Below are 20,409 nucleotides of genomic sequence, written 5' to 3'. Positions count from 1 at the left end.
CCACCCCCCATCCCCTGCCCTCATTCCTCCATTTTTGATCCAAGGGACAGACTTCCGAGGTAGACATGCTTGGTTTAAATCCTGGTTCCACTGTGTCCCCTTAGAGAGTCGTTGTGAGAAAAGTGCATATGAAGGACCAGCACTGGGTGGGGTCTACCAGCTTTACTTGTCAGGGTAACGCTGACTTCAAATGCTTACAGCCTCCTTCCCCAGCCTCTGTTCAGGCTACCAGGATGTTCCACTAAAACATCCCATCTGACTTTTCCATAATCACAGAAATACAGATTTGAAAGAAAAAAAACAAGTGTATCATTGGACTTTAAACCTGTATTCTCCAGTCGCACCACACACCGATGGTGCACTGTTACTTAAAATGGTTTTGAAAGCCTCCAGTTCTTCTTGTGAGGTAGTTACCTTGCGGAATAGCACTTTGTGTACTACCGTAGGGGAAGGCGTGGGTTTCACTCACTTCAGTGTGAAGAGTCATTTCTCGCTTAGAGTTCCCCACCTTCTTGTCACAGCTGACTTGAATGCAGCCTTGGTCTGGGTGGCTTGGTTCAGTAAAAGTGGTTCCGCTTCTAGGGTAAACCCCAGATACATATTTTTTTCGACCATTGGTGACACTTAGCTCATTTACAATGTTGTGTAACCATCACCAGCGTCTACTTGCAGAATATTTTTCTCACCTCATACCCATCAAGTAGTCACTCCCTGTTCTCCTCCCCCTAGACCAGTGGTTCTCAACCTTCTGGCCCTTTAAATACAGTTCCTCATGTTGTGACCCAACCATAAAATTATTTTCGTTGCTACTTCATAACTGTAGTGTTGCTACTGTTATGAATCGTAATGTAAATATTTGATATGCAGGATGGTCTTAGGTGACCCCTGTGAAAGGGTCGTTCGACCGCCAAAGGGGTCACGACCCACAGGTTGAGAACCGCTGACCCTGGCAGCCACTAATCTGCTTTCTGTACCTATGGATTGCCTATTCTGGGTATTTTATATAAATGGAATCATACAGATAGTGTATTGGGGTTTTTTTGTTGTTTTTTAAAATATATATTTTATTGATTTTTCAGAGAGGAAGGGAGAGGGATAGAGAGTTAGAAACATTGATGAGAGAGAAACATTGATCAGCTGCCTCCTGCACCCCCCCTATTGGGGATGTGCCTGCAACCAAGGTACATGCCCTTGACCAGAATTGAACCTGGGACCCTTCAGTCCACAGGCCGATGCTCTATCCACTGAGCCAAACCGGTTAGGGCCAGATAATGTATTGTTAAGAGCTAAGGATAACCATGTGACTGAGTGGTCCTGGCCTGGGCAGCCCCAGGCCAATCAAGATTCCCCAGGCTGCTCTAGCTGGTTTGCATCCTGGGTTCAATTCCCATCAAGGGCAAGTACCTCAGTTGCAGACTCAATTCCTGGCCCTGGTCAGGGCATGTGCGGGAGGCAACCAATCGATGTGTCTCACATCGATGTTTTTTCTTTTTTTTTTTTTAATGTAATTTTATTGATTTCAGAGAGGACGGGAGAGGGAAAGAGATAGAAACATCAATGATGAGAGAGAATCATTGATTGGCTGCCTCATATGCCCTGACCAGGGATTGAACCGTGAACCCTGGGTCATAGGTCAACACTCAACCACTGAGCCACATCAGCCAGACAAGAGCTTGTGTAAGGTGGATAGGGAATCTCCCGTGGAGGAGAGATTTAAGCCGCAGGAGAGAGAATAACCACAAACGGTGGTGTCTCAGAAGGCAGAGGATGGAGCTGGGACAGGGATTCTCTGAGAGTGGATCGGCCCCAGCAGGAGAGTCTGGGGAGAAACCACCAGGCCCACCGTCTGTCAAAGACATCTGGAAGGAGGGAGAGTCCTGGCAATGACGGTGGGGAGGAGAACATGGCAGGCGGAGAGCTCCTCGCCCACTGGCCTGGCCTCATATCACAATGACCTCCCAGAAGTGTCTTAGACAAGAAATTGGTGCAGAGCCAATGTCCCTCCGGGACTCCCTCACAGCTGTCCTAGAGGCAGACAATGCCTCTATGTGAGAGTTGTGTAAAGGGACAGTCCTGAGTGGAAAAGATAGATTGGAGCAAGAGCCAGAAAACAGGATTCCTGACTCCCAAACTCTGGTTCCTACCCCTCCTAACAGGGCGACATCCCTCAGATGGAGCAGGCGCTGAGAGGCCGACCAAGTCAGCAGACAGAGGCAGTAACTAAAGTAAGTACGCAGAGCATGTTTCACAGGAAGAACAAACAATATCCCGTCATTTAAAATAAATAAATCTGCAGGCTTTGGGGCCATTAATTAGCCTGTCTCTGCAGGATATGCTTGCTGAGATTTGTTTGGCGTCTCCAGGATCCTTGGCTCCATTTCCAATGAGGTTGCTCAAAAGCCAAGGCCAAGCCCCAGCAGAGAGGGAACTGTCACATCTCCTCTTGCAGAGTCACATGACACTGGTGACCAGGCACCCAAGGCCGGAGGACTCAGCAGGGCACAGAGACGGGCTGCTTCTCAGCCTGCAGCATCAACTGAAGCCTCCATGGGCTCTGCCCGTCCTCCTCCGCCTCTGCCTCTCCAGGCCTCCGCTCGCCCGGCATTTACAGTCCAGCCTGATTCGATGCAAACTCTCCCCTCCTCTTCTATTGGGTCTCTCCACCCCAGCCCTGGGCATGTGACTCTGATGTGATTGTGAGGATGGAGGTGTGGGTCAAGGGAACGCTGCTAGTTCTCAGGGCTAGTCACAGCCCTCGGGAGAATGAGAAAACGTGGGGCCACGTGCTTGTTTTCAAAGCCAGGGCCTTATCTTGCCCCCCACAGTGCAAGCTTACAAGGAAAGGCTGTCCCTCCACACCTCAGAGGGTATTGTGTTGGGCGTTCTCAGAAAACTCGGAAGGGAAGCCAGGTTCTGGTGACAAAGAGGGGAAGTACACAATTTGGCCTTCCTCAGGACACCTGGCTCTACGAAAGGTGACTCACTGTCTTGGCTTACAAGCAAATTTGCTGGTTATTTTGTGCAACCACTGGTCCCTACCAGCTGCCACTCCAGGAGGACTCCCAGCACATCTGTGGTACAAAGAACATCTACCGGCCAATTTCCACGTTCCCCACCAAAGCCTGTTTTTGCTTCCGCTTTGGGTGAATTGCTTAAGCTCTGTGAAACCTGAGGCACCATAAGAAGAAAGGGAGATCAAATGCCACTTCAGTCGTGTCATTGTCTCCAGTCCCTCAGCCCAAAGAGGCCTTTTCCATCTTCAGAGCACACGCTCAACGGCGCCTGTTTCCCATGTCATCGTACCCTTGGCCTACGTCGGGTGCCTGTGGGCATAGCGCTGGCTTCAAGCATGGTTCCTGCAGCCACCTGCTCCCAGCAGGATGGCCAGGCTTCCTGGAAGAGAATGTTCTCTACGCAAAGAAATATGAGCTAGGAAAAGTCATCCTCGGAGGGTAGGGGTTGGGCAGGCACTCGAGCTCTTGTGGCGTCCACAGGAGGCAGGCGTCTGCTGCCCAGACTTGAAGGCTATTCTCTCAAGTGCAAAAGAGAAACCATCATCCAGGTTGATTTCTCGCTCCTTCTCTGTGCGCCCGTCAACCTTTGATGACAAGATCATTTTTTATGCCCACGCGTATCAGACAGGAAAGACTCAACGAAGCTTTGTTATATGGATAAATGAAATGCACTCTCAGGAATGTAGCAGTATTTGCCGAATTTCCCCCACAGCTTTAGAGAGATTTTATAAAATAGCCTTATCATTTCACAGGGCTGTATTAAGCCCCCTGACTTAGTTGACTTCACTTTTTTTAACTTGACAAAATGATCCTTTTGTTGTTGTTGTTAATTCTCACCCGAGGATATTTTTTTCCACTGATTTTTAGAAAGAGTGGAAGAGAGGGAAGGAGAGAGAGAAGCATTGATATGAGAGAGACACATTGATTGGTTAGCTCCCACCCTGACTGGGGCTGGGGATCCAACCTGCAACCCAGGTACAAGCTCTTGACCAGGAATGAAACCTGAGATCCTTCGGTGCTCAGGCCACTGAGCAACACTGGCCAGGGTGACAAAATGCTTTGTAAATTCTAGATGGCTGCCACACATCTGCTTTCAAGACAGAAGTGTGTGTGTGTGTGTGTGTGGTACACCCTTTATCAGCAAAGTAAAAGCTTCCCCGGAAACTCCCCTGGCAGACCTCACTGCAGTGGAATGGACTACCAGCGGTTCTCAACCTGTGGGTCACGACCCCTTTGGGGATCAAACGACCCTTTCACAGGGGTCACCTAAGACCATCCTGCATATCAGATATTTACATTACGATTCATAACAGTAGCAAAATTACAGTTATGAAGTAGCAACGAAAATAATTTTATGGTTGGGGTCACAACATGAGGAACTGTATTTAAAGGGCCAGAAGGTTGAGAACCACTGGACTAGACAGTATACTCGGTCCTCAGGGCAGCAAAGGAGGTTGGAAACTCGAGTGTTCGTCTTCTCCAGCCTCTGTTGAAGAGGCGGAGGGGGTTTGGAAGGGTATAGAAGGAGTTAAGCTGAAAGTCTGCTGCAAATAGCTACACAATTTTTAAAAACAAAAGCACTGAAGGGGAAGCTAGATCTGTTTGCTACTAAAATATATGATAAAACCACAGGATTCAGAGAAAATGAGAATTAGCCTAGAAACAGATCTTAGTATATTTAACACACCCCGACTGGGGGGTTGAACCCACACCTGGCTATGTGCTCTGACCGGGAATCAAACTTGCTGACCCTTTGGTGCAGGGGCTGATGCTCTAACCACGGAGCACACCGGCCAGGACTATATTCCTGTGTCAAGTTCACATTACTTTTATTACCGTTGCTTCATAGGGTTTAAAAGGGTGTTAAATAACTACAGATCAAACAGGATGATGAGTGAGAAGCTGTTGGATTTGGACTTAGGCCCCCTGTGAGTAGTTTGCATGGGCAAATGGAGATGAATGCTAGATGTAGTGATGTTCAGGAATGAGAGGGAAGTATAGGCTGTGCTCTTGAAGAATGTGACACTGAGAAGATGGAAGGAGGGGGTATGAAGGATTGAGTGGGAGGCAGGAAAAAGAAAAATGTTTTAGGGCCCAGGAAAGACTTGCACATTTGTGCCCAAAATGAAGAAGTCCGTGAAAAGAGACTGAAAACTGTTTATTAACATCTTTGCTATACACATCTTCCCAAAAGCACTTACCGGGTAAAATAATGTGATTATCATAAAATGGTGTTACTTGGTTTCAGTAGAAATGTGTGTTGCTATTAAGTTTGCTGTAGTCTCAATTCAACATTAAACAGTGTATTGAAAAAATAAATAAAATCAACTCCATTCTCCTCATTTGGGGAAAAAAAATAATGAAGTTAATTTTTTCTCTGTTGAGTATGATCCTGGGAACAGACACCGAGGGAAGAAAGTGATGGAAAGCACTGGACTCCAAGGCATCACAGGGAGCCTGCTTCTTGGGCAGCAAGGTGGCAGCAGTGGTGGTACCTAGCATTGGCCGGGCCCCTTTTATTCTGCTCCAGAGAGGAGAGTGGCTCAAGCTGTTCCCTGAGGCTCTGGGGCAGTGTTTTCCAAACTTGGCTGCACACTGAAATTTCCTAAGGAGTTTTTGTTTTGTGTTTTAATCTCAACGCCCAGATGGCCCTCCCGACCAATTAAACCAGAGTCACATGAGGCCTGAGCATCAGTATTTTTTAAAGCTTCCCTGCTGGTTCCAATGTGCAGCAGAGGCCGCAAACCACCGATCCGGCGCTTCTGAATCAGCTGACAACGTAATGCTGTTTCCTGAGGCTGGCACACGGGAGCCTTGGCCAGGTCTAGCGTGAGGAGACAGCTAACCAAGACTCCATGTGCTGGGGGATATTCTCTGTGAGCTGATTTACTTAGGATAACCTTCTACTGGTACCTGGATTTGGGCTATTTTCCAAGATGTTTCTAACATGGGCAAGAATCAGAAAGGCATGAGAGTGTTCCCATAATGGGGTGCAGGGGGAAAATATGTTTATCACAGGAAATGAAAGAGCAATTACTTCTGATATGGAGTTGAATGTGAGCATTTAATTGCTAAAAGCAAGAAAGGAGTCATTCACTTAGTAGTTTCCTAGGAGGTGAACTCATTGAATGCTCTTTAAACCAACGGCCTAGCGGCATGTTAAAATTAACTGTAGTACAGATTGTTTTGACATACAAGCACCTAGCACAAACACATAGTCACACCCACCTCAAATCAAAGTTTGCAAAACTGAAAACATAGTTACCAGGAAACAAAATAAAACATGTTAAAAATGTTAAAAATATTTTTATTGATTTTTGGAGAGAGAAGAAGGAGAGGGGGCGAGAAACATCAATGGGAGAGGGGCTGCCTCCTGCACGCGCCTTCCCAGGGATTGAGCCTGCAACTCGGTCATGTGCCCTGAACGGGATCGAATCGGCAGCCTGGCAGAGCACAGGATGATGCCCAACCAACTGAGCCACACCGGCCAGGGCGAACATATTGAAATTTGAAAACTAGAACACTAGGGTGTCACCGTGACTTTTGAGAAGCAAATAGAAATATTTATGAGTGTTTGCTTTTTATTCCCTTAAGTCAGTCGTTTTGTGATCTCTTACCTAAAGAACAGAAAGTTGAGTTTATTGCCCCGTGAACTCTCAAATAATGAGTGGGATCAATAGGCCAAAATCTAGGCCTATGGAGCGACACTGACACCAGGGTTTGCCCTGGATATGTGTCTGGACTTTCATTTAATTAATTTGCTTCTTTCAGTGCCCACACCAATTTACTTATTTTCTGGTAAGGAAAACTTTTTTTTCCCCAAAAATTGTCTAAGATTTCCACAATTACTTATTTTCCCAAGTGATCTTTTAAATTATTTGCTCACAGACTTTTCTGAAATGAAACAATATGAGAGGACTTATAAGGAAAATGATGAGGGAAGTGAATGTTAACCCCCAAACCCTTTACCAACAAAAACGGGAATGAAAAAGAACTGGAAATAAGGAAAAGTACTTGAAGGACGGAGTAGCTCTGAAAACTGCATTATACTTAACACTCTGAAGAATGCAGCCAGATATAATGCCATCCTGAGAGAGTCCCATGACCTAACACCAATCTCTAACTCATGAGCACAATGCAGGGCTGCAGGGCATAAGTGGAGGAAATTCCAAAGGGCCCCACCAGTGTGAGTTCTGGGGTCATGGGCAAAAAAGAATAAGAAGCACTCCCCCTGGGAGCCCATCGTCGATTGCTAAGGGATGATGTGTTGCAATAGATACGCCTTGCCAAGCACACCATATCTTCTCTGTCATTGTTTCCTATCACTTTGGGGCCGTGTCTAGAGGCAACGTTGCTCTTGCAGAGAGAGTCACAGCTGCTTACTTCCTGATTCGGGTCATGGGAAAGGCCTTTCCTCCCTTCGCAAAATGACTCCGTTTTTGCAAAATAAAGCCACAGTTATCGATGAGCTAAAGTCCAGTCCTCCTCAAAATCTGCCACTAGGTTGCCTGTCTTAGTCTTTCATGGCATCAGGAAATGCCCTTCACTCCCCAATTTTGTCCGGGTCTTCATGGGTGATTTAGGCAGAGGTTCTAATCATGAGTGACTGCACTGGAGGCCACTGTGGGCCAGAGACGGTCATGTAACAACTTGTCCACCCACGATGACAAAAATTCCCCAGAGCATATGTAATCATGGAACATGGTCCCCGTGTCAACAGTCATCTGCAGAGGCCAACGCTGACTCCAACGCTGGGGCTGCTCACAATATTGTTGGAATCCTTCCGATTGCCTCAGAGCCTGCGGCCCATTTTGGGGGGTATTCTGAGTCCACAATTAGAATCCTTTTCAGATTGCATTCGATTTTTGGAAATAGGTAGAAGCCATTTGCCACATACTCCAGTTTATAAAAGTCCAACTGGCTCAGTTTTAATGATACATATTTTATATACACGTATAATGTTTTCACCATACACTGACAAAGACAGAGAAAACTGTGAGGTAATATTGACATTCTTTCGTAGCTCATAAACACATTCCAAAGGCAATCCACAAGGGACTTTTAAAGATTTCTTTAAACACTAGTAACATCACTGAAATAAATGTTCAACCTTTCAGAATAACTACTTAGAAGGAGAAATATAATTTCGATGAATATCTAATATGGTGTTTTTTTTTGTTGGGGGGGGGGTAGTCTCATTAGAGTTACAACTTGTGTATCAGCTGTAACTCCTGTACCCCTACCTACCTCCTGTACCCCTTCAATACTCACCCAATCCAATGCACCAACTCCTTCATTTTTACTTTGGTAATGTCTCCTTGACATTTGGACCTTCCTCTCTAGTCCCTGGATTGCAATCATTAATGTCTCTCTTTTTGAAATGTCTTGCCTTGGTTCACATTCTTATGTTCCCTCTCCCATCACTAGAACTTTCCTCCTAGTCTTCTCCACCTGACAAAACCCTAATAATCCTTCACAGTCCAGCTCAAACTCCCCCTGAGGAGCCTTGGCTGGCCTCCTGCTCTTCGTCCTTCTGCTCGTCACTGAACCACGGTGTAGTGTAGAAACTCCATCACCGAAGGCGATCAGTAAGCTACTTGCTGGGTGTTGTGAAATGAAGCCTGCACTGATTTCTCAATCACGGGGTAAGTTCAGGGTCAAAACAAGAGCAAATGACATCAGTTCATATCAGTTTGGCAAGAGTTCCATTTGCTCAGAAGGAATGCTACATGAACACCGGACGGGACAGAACTCGACAATTCCAGTCTCTTTCCTCTGAAAATGTATTAAGAAGCTTCCTGGGGACACTCAAAGGACAGGGCACACAGCAAGACCTCCTTCAGGTTTAAACAATATGACTCGGAGAGAAATGATCAATGGGGAGCCATCCATGAGACAGAGTAGTGTTAGGCAAGAAAATAAAAAAGTGCTACCTGGGTGTAGAGGAGGAAGACACACGCTGTGTTGAGCTAGGATGGAAATCACCCCTAGCCTTTAGATAGTGAAAACTGTAGGCAGCTGTCTGATGTCCACCTGGCTTCCTACTCCGATGTTCCCACAGAGAACACTTGTTGCTCCATTTTTGCTGGTGTGAGAAAATTCAAACACAGGTATGACCGCCAGAGAAGAACATCAGCAGACTTGTTGTGAATTGTCTGATCATTTTCCCCCTTGCAGGAGGATCTTACAGCTTTTCCTTTAGATGTGTAAGGCTTGTACGTAGTAAACGTATTAACTCTTTGTTAACCATATTGATTGCAAACAAGTTTCCCCCCAAATGGTTAGATAGTTATTCCCATACTTCCCTAATAACCATCATCCCCACTAATTTGAAATTGTCACCAAGGCTTGATAGTTAGCAGGGAGTATATGCACTTCTCCAAATGACAGACAGGCAGGCCCCTAAAGATGGGATCAAGGTTGGGCCCAGAGCAACTCCCAGACAATTGGACAATGACATTCAGGAAACTAGTAGTTTAAAAAAAATAAGCCAACCAATCAGCAAGATTTTTCCTGAGAATAATTTTTTAAAAATAATAATCTACACACTTTGGACTTAGAGTTTGTGATATAGATATTGAGTTTGGAACATTTCCAAAATTCAATGTAATGCAGAGTAACTTAAGCGATGATTTCTCTTTCTGTGCATCAAATCCTATCCCTTTGTGGTAGGGATGGTTTAAAAAGCGTCCCTTTCACTCTAAGCATTCAGTCCAAACCTTATAAAAATAGATGTAAGTGACTCGGATGACCTATCACCACCCTTAGAATGGGGTTCCTGAGGAGCTGCCTCAGAATTAGACGGGAATCCACCGAGATCCGAGAATTATGGACCTTCTCAGTTTAAACACTTGAAAATTCAGCGTAGCTCGGCATCCTCCCCTTTGGACTCGATTGAGTCTCAGGCTCTCATTTCGCTTAGAAAGTATCTGCTCAAAATAGGTTCTTTTTCCTGTTGTTCAGGTCAAACAATTGATTTTCCCTTCCATTTATCAGAAGGTAGCATGATGCCTGACCAAGCAAGCAAGTTTGCAAAGCAGAAATCATGTAGCGAAAAAGGTAAGTCCATTTGGAAACTTTATCAGAGTTTGCAAAAATGCAGGCTAATGCACGGCAGCAGACTAGAGGTAGTAGCAACCGCATGTTCTTGGGAAACTGGTGAACACATCCCCAAGAAAAATGTTAAGATTTTGAGGGGGAACGTAACCAAATAATTATTTAGTGTATGTACTATAAATATATGTACATGAATAAATATACAATAAAAGCTGAGAACACTCTGAGAATTAACTGAAGAAGAGTGGTAGCTTTGGCTTGGTATATAAAAAAAAAGTATTTCACAATTACAGCATGTGGTATTGGCACAGAAATGGATCAGTAGAACAGAAAAGGAAGTTCAGAAATAGACTTTAGGATATAATTTAGTATGATCCAAATCACTAGGGGAAAAACTAACAATCAATGACTATTAACAGGACAACTGGCTAAACCATTTAGCAACAATTAAAAAAATATATATTCCCCCAACCCCATTCCTTATACTTAAATAAATTTCAGATGTTAAGTATTTTATTTTTAACTGCTGCATTATATTTCTTACCTTGAGATTGGAAGTTCTGAGCATGGCACCAAAGGCAAAATACATAGGAAAAAGACTGATAAATTTGACTAGACAAATTTAAAGTTTTTATGTGGCAATTTATAACACAAACAAGGTCAAGGGAAATGATAAACTAAGAAAATTTGTTTACAAAACACAGGGTGTCCCAAAATATATAAATATACACTTTGAATAATTATTAATTCCAATGAGCTAAATCTGAAAGAAAGAAACATCAATTGAGCTATCAGTTGTTGAAGTGTATATACATTTTTTGGGAGCCCCTGTATATGACAGCTAAGAGTGAAAATTACTATGATACAAAGGGCTTTTTTAAACCAATAAAAGACAAACATGCCAAGTACTGAGAAAAAAGAAAAGTCACCAAGACAGAATTACAAATGACCAATCCACATGAAAAATAGTCAAGAAAATACAAATAAAACACTGAAACAGCATTTTCACCTACCAGATTAACGAAGATTAGAGATATCAGTAATGCCTAGTGGTGCTGAAGCTTTCTGCAGGTGAGAGTATAAACTTCCTGTGAGATTCCTCTGACAATATGTAGTAAGTATAAAATGTAAATAGTGGTTTTCATTACAACAATTTCACTTCTAAGAAGTTAGCCTAAGTAATAATTGCATACAATTATGCAGACTTGTATAAGGATAATAAACATCTGGAAACATTCTAAGTGCCCAATAGAGTACTGATGAGATAAATTATGGTTCAAACTTTTTAATGCAAGCATTATTAACATGAAGGATATGTTGATGAATGAAAGAAGCATATTACAAAACTACATGCATAGTTTGACTTCATTATGGGAAGAAGGAGAAAAAGGAGGAAGAGGAGGAGGAGGAGGAGGAGGAGGAGGAGGCAAGGGGGAAAAAGAAGAAGCAGAAGGAGGAGGAAAAAGCAGGAAGAAGAGAAAAGAAAGGAAGGAAGGAAGGGAGGGAATAGTTTGGATATATAGACCTGACTCTCCCAAGAACCAAAAGGGCTGTCCAAAGGTTAGCTCAAGGTCTATGAAATCCCAGCAATGAGAACTAGGCTTGCAGTCAGAAGATTTGGCTCACAATTCAAGTCACGTATCTGTCTGAATCCATTTTCCATTCTAAATCATGGTAAACAATAACCCCTAACATTCCCACCACACAGAACTGTTGTGAGAATGAAGTGAAAGACCACGTACAAACAGAAACTAAGGTGGAGATAAATAAAACTATGGGCCGCGCGCGCGCGCACACACACACACACACACACACACACACACAATCAGCCAGGGAACAATGAGCTCTGTATCTGGGCAGCCCCCACGCTGGGTTCCTAGTCTAGAAGGGAGCTCAAGACTGGATCTTAGTGCTCACCTCTCCACACTGTCCCAAGACAACAACAGGGAAGGTCCTTCCGTCCTCCATCCCCACCGTGGGACCCAGCTTTATGTCTGGCACTCATTACCCAACTCCCGGTGCCACCTGACCTGTCCTTCGATAGAAGGACCCACATTCTCCCAGGAAGACGAACTGTCAGTCTCCTGAGATGCCCTCCCCCCTTAACCAGGAATCCACTTAGGGGGAAAGAACAATATAGTGGTAAAGCTACCAGGCGACTTTAGAAAGCTGAAAGCTGTTAGGAGCGAACTGCAGAAAGATGGCACATCCTTCTCGCAAATGCTCAGCACCTGCTTCTGTTAAGGATTAACACTGAGGGACTCTGTTACAATTTGGAACATCTCTAGAGGAAGTAGCAAAGTCCATGCTTTTGCTATCTTAGTAGTCTTGCCTGAACAGTTTTCATATTTCTGCACTATACCCAAAAGTGCATTTTACTTAATAGTTATTTTAACTAGAATTTTTTATGCTAAGCAAGTGGGATTTCCCAATGACAATTATGCTAAGTTTCCATGCGGACAACCGTAGCTTGTTCAGAAGTTAATTCTAGAGCTGGAAATTAGGGAGGCTACGAAAACATTTGTTGTTTACATAACCAGTATTTAAAAAAAAAAGGAAGAGCCTGGCTGGCATGGCTCAGTGGTTGAGTGTCGACCTATGAGCCAGGAGGTCACGGTTCGATTCCCAGTCAGGGCACATGCCCAGGTTTCGGGCTCAATCCCAAGTGTGGGGCATGCAGGAGGCATGCTCATAATTTCTCTCTCTCTCTCTCCCTCCCTCCCTACCTCCTCCCTCCCTCCCTCTGCATCTGGGCAGCCCCTCCCCCTTTATCTCTGAAATTTAAAAAATTATTTTTAAAAAGGAAGAGAAGGAGAAGGAGGAGGAGGAGGAAAGGCTTAGATTCTCGCTTGGGGCAGAGGAAAATCCTTATTCATCAGCGATCCTACCTTATATAATCACAATAATGTGTAATGATTCCAATTTTCATTCAAGCTGTGAAAACAGTATGAGTTTGAATTGCTGCACATAAAATGAAGAGTAGAAAGCTGTCTGCATCAGTCTATTGAGAGCTCTACTCTATAATTCACCTGAGACAAGAGCAGGAATAGTTCTAAATGTGGATCCTAAGTTGTGGTCTGAGGTAGTACTTCAGAGGATGAAGGACAATTATTTCTAATACTGCCCCGAACTGGCAGGGGCCAGGGCTGACAGCTGGCACTGAACGCCCAAGTGTCGGGATATTACCTCCATCTCTCTGACTCCTCCCAAGGGCATGGATGCACCTGGGGCTGGAGCCCTCAGGGCGGAGCAACCTCATGGGCATTTTGCACCTGTTCCTATTGTCTGCTCATCTGCCTACAAGCCCAGGCTACTCAAATCTGTCCCTCACCAATAAGCCCAGGAAGCCAGTGGAGAACCCGCCAGCCCACCCTGTGGGCAAGGCTGTCCCTTTTCCTCAGGGCTGCAATGTTGCCCAATTCTAGGATCATGTTCTTACACGCCGCACCCGGAGGTTGTGCAATATAGCTGTCCTCCCTTTGTCTCCCCCACGCTTCTTATTCTCCAGGCCTGGAAAGGGAGGGAGGAGGAGAAACCACTGTTACTTAGGGAAATCACGAGTCTCTGCTTTTCTTCTCCGTTGGCTTCTTACTGAGCCTTGGAGTTACATGTCAGTCAGGGAGGAAAGTTAAATACACATTCACTTTGGAAGTCAAATCTGCACTCCACCTGTCAACGCAGCATCGTCACAGTAGGCCCAGGACGGCCTCCACCTAGTGCGTCATGGTTCATGATAGAGAGGCAGCCGTAGTTGCTGTAGGTAAAAGGGATGATCGAGTTACCCACATTGTTCCCCCTCCCCTGGAAACACATGGATTCTGGCCATGGGCTTGATATTGTTCCAGCCCAGTGTTACTATGTGAATCTAAAGGGGGGCAGAGAGCATTTTATGAGACCCTCATTAATAAAAATAATTAACCAACACTGCTATAAATATTCATATTCAAGAGAATGGTCTAAATTCACAGAATATTTTTCCTGAAACCAACACTTATGGCTTTTGAATACATAAGACTAATGGGACTGTATCAAACAGACATTGCAGGGAACATATACTTTCTAATTAGATGTCAATTAATTATAGGAAAAGGGCTGCTCTACAGTGTTTGACAAGTTGGCCTGGGTCAATGATTCAGCCAGGGAACAATGAGCTCTGTATCTGGGCAGCCCCCACGCTGGGTTCCTAGTCTAGAAGGGAGCTCAAGACTGGATCTTAGTGCTCACCTCTCCACACTGTCCCAAGACAACAACAGGGAAGGTCCTTCCGTCCTCCATCCCCACCGTGGGACCCAGCTTTATGTCTGGCACTCATTACCCAACTCCCGGTGCCACCTGACCTGTCCTTCGATAGAAGGACCCACATTCTCCCAGGAAGACGAACTGTCAGTCTCCTGAGATGCCCTCCCCCCTTAACCAGGAATCCACTTAGGGGGAAAGAACAATATAGTGGTAAAGCTACCAGGCGACTTTAGAAAGCTGAAAGCTGTTAGGAGCGAACTGCAGAAAGATGGCACATCCTTCTCGCAAATGCTCAGCACCTGCTTCTGTTAAGGATTAACACTGAGGGACTCTGTTACAATTTGGAACATCTCTAGAGGAAGTAGCAAAGTCCATGCTTTTGCTATCTTAGTAGTCTTGCCTGAACAGTTTTCATATTTCTGCACTATACCCAAAAGTGCATTTTACTTAATAGTTATTTTAACTAGAATTTTTTATGCTAAGCAAGTGGGATTTCCCAATGACAATTATGCTAAGTTTCCATGCGGACAACCGTAGCTTGTTCAGAAGTTAATTCTAGAGCTGGAAATTAGGGAGGCTACGAAAACATTTGTTGTTTACATAACCAGTATTTAAAAAAAAAAGGAAGAGCCTGGCTGGCATGGCTCAGTAGTTGAGTGTCGACCTATGAGCCAGGAGGTCACGGTTCAATTCCCAGTCAGGGCACATGCCCAGGTTTCGGGCTCAATCCCAAGTGTGGGGCATGCAGGAGGCATGCTCATAATTTCTCTCTCTCTCTCTCCCTCCCTCCCTACCTCCTCCCTCCCTCCCTCTGCATCTGGGCAGCCCCTCCCCCTTTATCTCTGAAATTTAAAAAATTATTTTTAAAAAGGAAGAGAAGGAGAAGGAGGAGGAGGAGGAAAGGCTTAGATTCTCGCTTGGGGCAGAGGAAAATCCTTATTCATCAGCGATCCTACCTTATATAATCACAATAATGTGTAATGATTCCAATTTTCATTCAAGCTGTGAAAACAGTATGAGTTTGAATTGCTGCACATAAAATGAAGAGTAGAAAGCTGTCTGCATCAGTCTATTGAGAGCTCTACTCTATAATTCACTTGAGACGAGAGCAGGAATAGTTCTAAATGTGGATCCTAAGTTGTGGTCTGAGGTAGTACTTCAGAGGATGAAGGACAATTATTTCTAATACTGCCCCGAACTGGCAGGGGCCAGGGCTGACAGCTGGCACTGAACGCCCAAGTGTCGGGATATTACCTCCATCTCTCTGACTCCTCCCAAGGGCATGGATGCACCTGGGGCTGGAGCCCTCAGGGCGGAGCAACCTCATGGGCATTTTGCACCTGTTCCTATTGTCTGCTCATCTGCCTACAAGCCCAGGCTACTCAAATCTGTCCCTCACCAATAAGCCCAGGAAGCCAGTGGAGAACCCGCCAGCCCACCCTGTGGGCAAGGCTGTCCCTTTTCCTCAGGGCTGCAATGTTGCCCAATTCTAGGATCATGTTCTTACACGCCGCACCCGGAGGTTGTGCAATATAGCTAGCTGTCCTCCCTTTGTCTCCCCCACGCTTCTTATTCTCCAGGCCTGGAAAGGGAGGGAGGAGGAGAAACCACTGTTACTTAGGGAAATCACGAGTCTCTGCTTTTCTTCTCCGTTGGCTTCTTACTGAGCCTTGGAGTTACATGTCAGTCAGGGAGGAAAGTTAAATACACATTCACTTTGGAAGTCAAATCTGCACTCCACCTGTCAACGCAGCATCGTCACAGTAGGCCCAGGACGGCCTCCACCTAGTGCGTCATGGTTCATGACAGAGAGGCAGCCTTAGTAGCTGTAGGTAAAAGGGATGATCAAGTTACCCACATTGTTCACCCTCCCCTGGAAACACATAGATTCTGGCCATGGGCTTGATATTGTTCCAGCCCAGTGTAACTATGTGAATCTAAAGGGGGGCAGAGAGCATTTTTATGAGACCCTCATTAATAAAAATAATTAACCAAGGCTGCTATAAATATTCATATTCAAGAGAATGGTCTAAATTCGCAGAATATTTTTCCTGAAACGAACACTTATGGCTTTTGAATGCATAAGACTAATGGGACTGAATCAAACAGACATTGCCGGGAACATACACTTTCTAATTAGATGTCAATTAATTATAGGAAAAGGGCTGCTCTACAGTGTTTGACAAGTTGGCCTGGGTCAATGATCTCTATCCTTTTCATGACCTTTTTCACAGTCAAATTTTAATCCAAACTTAAGTCCATCTCACCCAGTCGGTGTGGCTCAGTGGTTGAGCACTGACCTATGAACCAGGAAGTCACGGTTCAATTCCCAATCAGGGCACATGCCTGGGTTTCGGACTCGATCCCCAATGTGGGGCATGCAGGAGGCAGCCAGTCAATGATTTTCTCTCATCAGTGATGTTTTATTTCTCTCCCCCCTCCCTTCCTTTCTCTGAAATCAATGAAAATATATTTAAAACACACACACATACACACACGAACAAAAAAACTTAAGTCCATCTCATTGCTCATTGTAAAAGAATGGATTCCAAATTAATTAACAAAGATGCTATAAAAGAAGACACAGAGATCCTCCTGCATTCAATGTCTGGAGGAGCTGTCTCTCGGGCCTCACTCAGAGGAAGATGCAGGCCCAGCCCACGTGATCTGTAGCCCGTGGTCAATATTCCATCATATAGCAAGCGTCTCAAGTTCATAGACACCAAACTGGTCGTGCATGTAGCAGGGGAGACGTCAGCAATTCCTGAGTTTCCTCCTTTTGGGGGCTTCCATAGTTACCATCTTGAATCCAGGAATGGGGCCAAGCTGGGGATGGAGAACGTCCACAGGCCCCCACACACCTGGATGGAAGCCACGCACCTGGATGGAAGGTGCTCTGTGCAGACACCTGAGAAGCTGTCATAACATCTGCCGCAGCAGCAGTGTATCCGCCCCAGGTAGCACCCATCTGCAATCAAGACATGGAGGAGGAAAGAGAGTCCATTGGCACACTTTGGTTTTCCCATGGTGCATCCCTGTGAGCAGCCCAGGCACATTCATGAAGAGCTGCATGAGAGAGGAGCCACCACTCTGAGTGGCCAGGGCAGCCATCACTCTCCTGGCTCTTCCCCTGGGACAGGAGGGCATCCCCACCCCCCTAAGGCGCAGAGTTACTTATGCCTTTTGCCTGCTGAGTGTCCGTTGTGCCCAGGACAACCTCCACCCGTATCCCTTTGACCCTCTCAATCCCAGCCTCTTCATGACCCCAGCCCTATCCTCCCTCCGCTGCACTCATTTCTCAAAAACAGGCTCACATACCACACTGCTAAGAAGGAGAGGAACGCGAGCACCATCACGACAGCCACGGAGCCCAGCCCAACGCCTACCATCTGCTGCAGTGTGAGTGATGAATCTGTGGGACAAAACCACACACTGAGCCCACAGTGCCCGGATCACACCTGCCCAGGAGGCGCACACCCACCTGTGCTCACCCCGTTTTAACCCCAAACTTGGCTCCATGTAACAAACCATCCCTGAAATGCCCAGAGAGCCTCCTGCCCCCTGGTTGGCCCCAGGATGCAGGGCCTCAGGAAAACAGTCCCAGGGTATTTCTGAAAAGGAGGCATAAAACCAGGCCACACTCAAGTCACAAGGGAGGAAAAGACGGACCTTGGAGAGCATACAAATGCAGCACGCTGTGTGCTTTGGTGGGTCCTCTCTCAAGTCAATCACTTATGGCTAGACTTATGGGCAGTTTCCCTTTGCATTGAGGAAGAAGTCGTTTCGACATCACTTGGATTTTTTGCTCGAAAAATGATAGCTCCAATAGTTGAATAGAGCAAATAAATCCTGTCTGTTGGTAGAGGTATCTCTGATTTTCCCTACGCATCAGCAAGAGTGGTACCTCCCTGTTCTGCCCAGGTTCCCCTGGGGACAAAATAAGAACATTGATGTAAAAGCTCTTTGAAAGACATAAATATTTCTATTTGGGGTGCATTACATGCCCACTTCTAGGAGATCCCTGGTTATAAACTGGAAAAGACCCACATGTGAGGTACACATTTGGGCCCAGTAACTGTCATGTTCAGTTACTGTCATGTTCTAAACTAGTGGCCATGTTTTAATTTGCAAACACTTATTTAGCACTTACTATGTGCCAGACCCTGTTCTAATTACTTCCCCTAACCACCCAGTGGGTACTATTTTTTCACAGCAGCATCTAGACTAGCCTGTAAATAAATGGGAGAAAATGGGTGTACACCAGGGGCCAAGAATTTGTGAGGCCATCTAGACCTCTGCCAATCACAATTATGAAGGTTTTATTTTATTTTTTAAATATATTTTTTATTTCAGAGGGGAAGGGAGGGGAAGAGAGAGAGAGAAACATTAATGATGAGAGAGACTCATTGATCGGCTGCCTCATGCTCGCCCCACACTGGGGATCGAGCCCACAACCCAAGCATATGCCCTGACCAGGAATCGAACTGTGACCTCCTGGTTCATAAGTCGATGCTCAACCACTGAGCCACTCCAGCTGGGCTAGGCTTATATCTTGATATAAATCTTATCTGGATTATTTAATTTGACAAGTACACCCCTACTATGCTTTATTTTTCATCAAACTGTACTTCTGGTTCCCGATTAATCATTCAACCCAATTCCATAAATTCTGATTAAGCACCTAATGTGTGCTGGGTACTACTCCAGTTCTTCAAATGGTCTCTCTCCAGGGTAGGAAATCTGGTAAGAAAAGACAAGTGTACCATTGCTCTAAAGCAGGGGTGGGGAACATCTGGCCTGCGGGCCATATAAGGCCCATGAAATCATTTAGTCTAGCCTGCCAAGGCATTAGGGGTGAGTTAATTAAATGTTTGACCACATATAGCAGGCTCATTTTTAAGTTGGTAATTTTGTATGGCCCGAGAATGATGTTATAAATATCCAAATGGCCCTTGGCAGAAAAAAGGTTCCCCACTCCTGCTCTAAAGTATGGCAGAAAGGCTAAAGAGAGGAAGCGATAGAGATCCTGTCCCATCGAGCAAATAAAAAAAGCTTCAGGAAGAAGGTGGCACTTGATTTAAATCTTGAAGAACAGGTGGGACTGTAATAAGGAGAGATTACTGGAAGGGTATAGGGCAATCCAGATGGAAGTAAGCATGTAATCGTATGAGCAAGACATTAAGGAGAGAAGGCGGGGGCCATATCCAGCGAGGGCTGATATATAAGTTTGCGTGAAGAAGAATGAGAGATGCAATTAGAAAGGTACGTTGGTGTCACACTGAGGCTTGGAAATAAAACTAAAAAGTCATGGAGAACTACGGAAAACTGTCAGGGGAAATAATAAAATCAGAGCTGAAGTCTAGAAATATGAGTCAGGTGGTGGCGCGCAGGCTAGGGAGAAGAGGGAAACCCTGAACACTTGTGATGGGAAATGAGATAGGAGGCTTTACCAGTCGTCCATGCTAGGAAGTGAACACAGAGATGAAAATCAGAGAGGCGTGCCCAGTCGTGCAAAATGTGGGCAGAAAGAGAAAGAGGAGAAGTGACTGACTCAGAGGTTTCTGCCTGCAACTGAAGAATGTTCCCTGATTGCAGTTTATCATTTCCTATGTATTAAATGACCTCGCTTTGCGACTCAAGAAATCAGACTCACAGTCCTTTGTGGCTGGAAGGGATCGCAGAGATCTCGGGAAGAGGCCACCGAGAATCAGCCAAGTTAAATATCATTTCAAGCCATTCGGCTGATTAGTAGCAGATCTCGGGCAAGGAAACCCAGGCCTTTGCGTTTCCCATCAAACCCACTGCTGGTTCCCTGGTAACCATCACAAAGCCTTTTTACGGGCAATTTGCGAAAGGTAAACATCATAATTCATGACTGGGCAAAGGAAAGAATGGGCCTTTTGCTTGGCATGAGCGAAATGGAACAATTTCTCCTTTTCACAGAAGAGATTGCCAGAGGTTAGTGTACAACACAGGTTAATTATGTACATAGAAAAATATGTGCTAGCATTCCCCTCGGAATTTCAACATACCCATGGGTGTTCTATTACCTCCAGATCTTTCCAGTAGTTTGAATTCAAAGGTTCAAACTCGCTCTCAG

At 45.2% G+C, this 20,409-nt stretch overlaps 1 protein-coding gene and 1 long non-coding RNA gene across 2 annotated transcripts in view; both read right to left on the bottom strand.

The window, feature by feature from the left end:
- The window catches only part of LOC106724998, a 21,128-nt gene extending 8,465 nt beyond the window's left edge, over nucleotides 1-12,663 (bottom strand). Inside the window, exon 1 of the long non-coding RNA XR_001360834.1 lies at nucleotides 11,988-12,663. This is a non-coding gene — a long non-coding RNA (uncharacterized LOC106724998). The remainder of the gene's footprint in view (nucleotides 1-11,987) is intronic.
- A 4,161-nt stretch (nucleotides 12,664-16,824) lies between these two features.
- The window catches only part of SUSD1 (sushi domain containing 1), a 67,957-nt gene continuing 64,372 nt past the window's right edge, over nucleotides 16,825-20,409 (bottom strand). The window contains exons 16-17 of the mRNA XM_005859817.2: nucleotides 17,628-17,721; nucleotides 16,825-17,277 (exon numbers count right to left, since the gene is read on the bottom strand). Coding sequence (XP_005859879.1) covers nucleotide 17,277; nucleotides 17,628-17,721 — 95 coding nt within the window. The 3' untranslated portion in view covers nucleotides 16,825-17,276. The remainder of the gene's footprint in view (nucleotides 17,278-17,627; nucleotides 17,722-20,409) is intronic.

The sequence above is a fragment of the Myotis brandtii genome, unplaced genomic scaffold (assembly GCF_000412655.1).
Source record: "Myotis brandtii unplaced genomic scaffold, ASM41265v1 scaffold13, whole genome shotgun sequence".
Classification (NCBI taxonomy): domain Eukaryota; kingdom Metazoa; phylum Chordata; class Mammalia; order Chiroptera; family Vespertilionidae; genus Myotis; species Myotis brandtii.
Note: the sequence above shows the minus strand (reverse complement) of the source record. Positions and strands in the feature narration are given on the sequence as shown.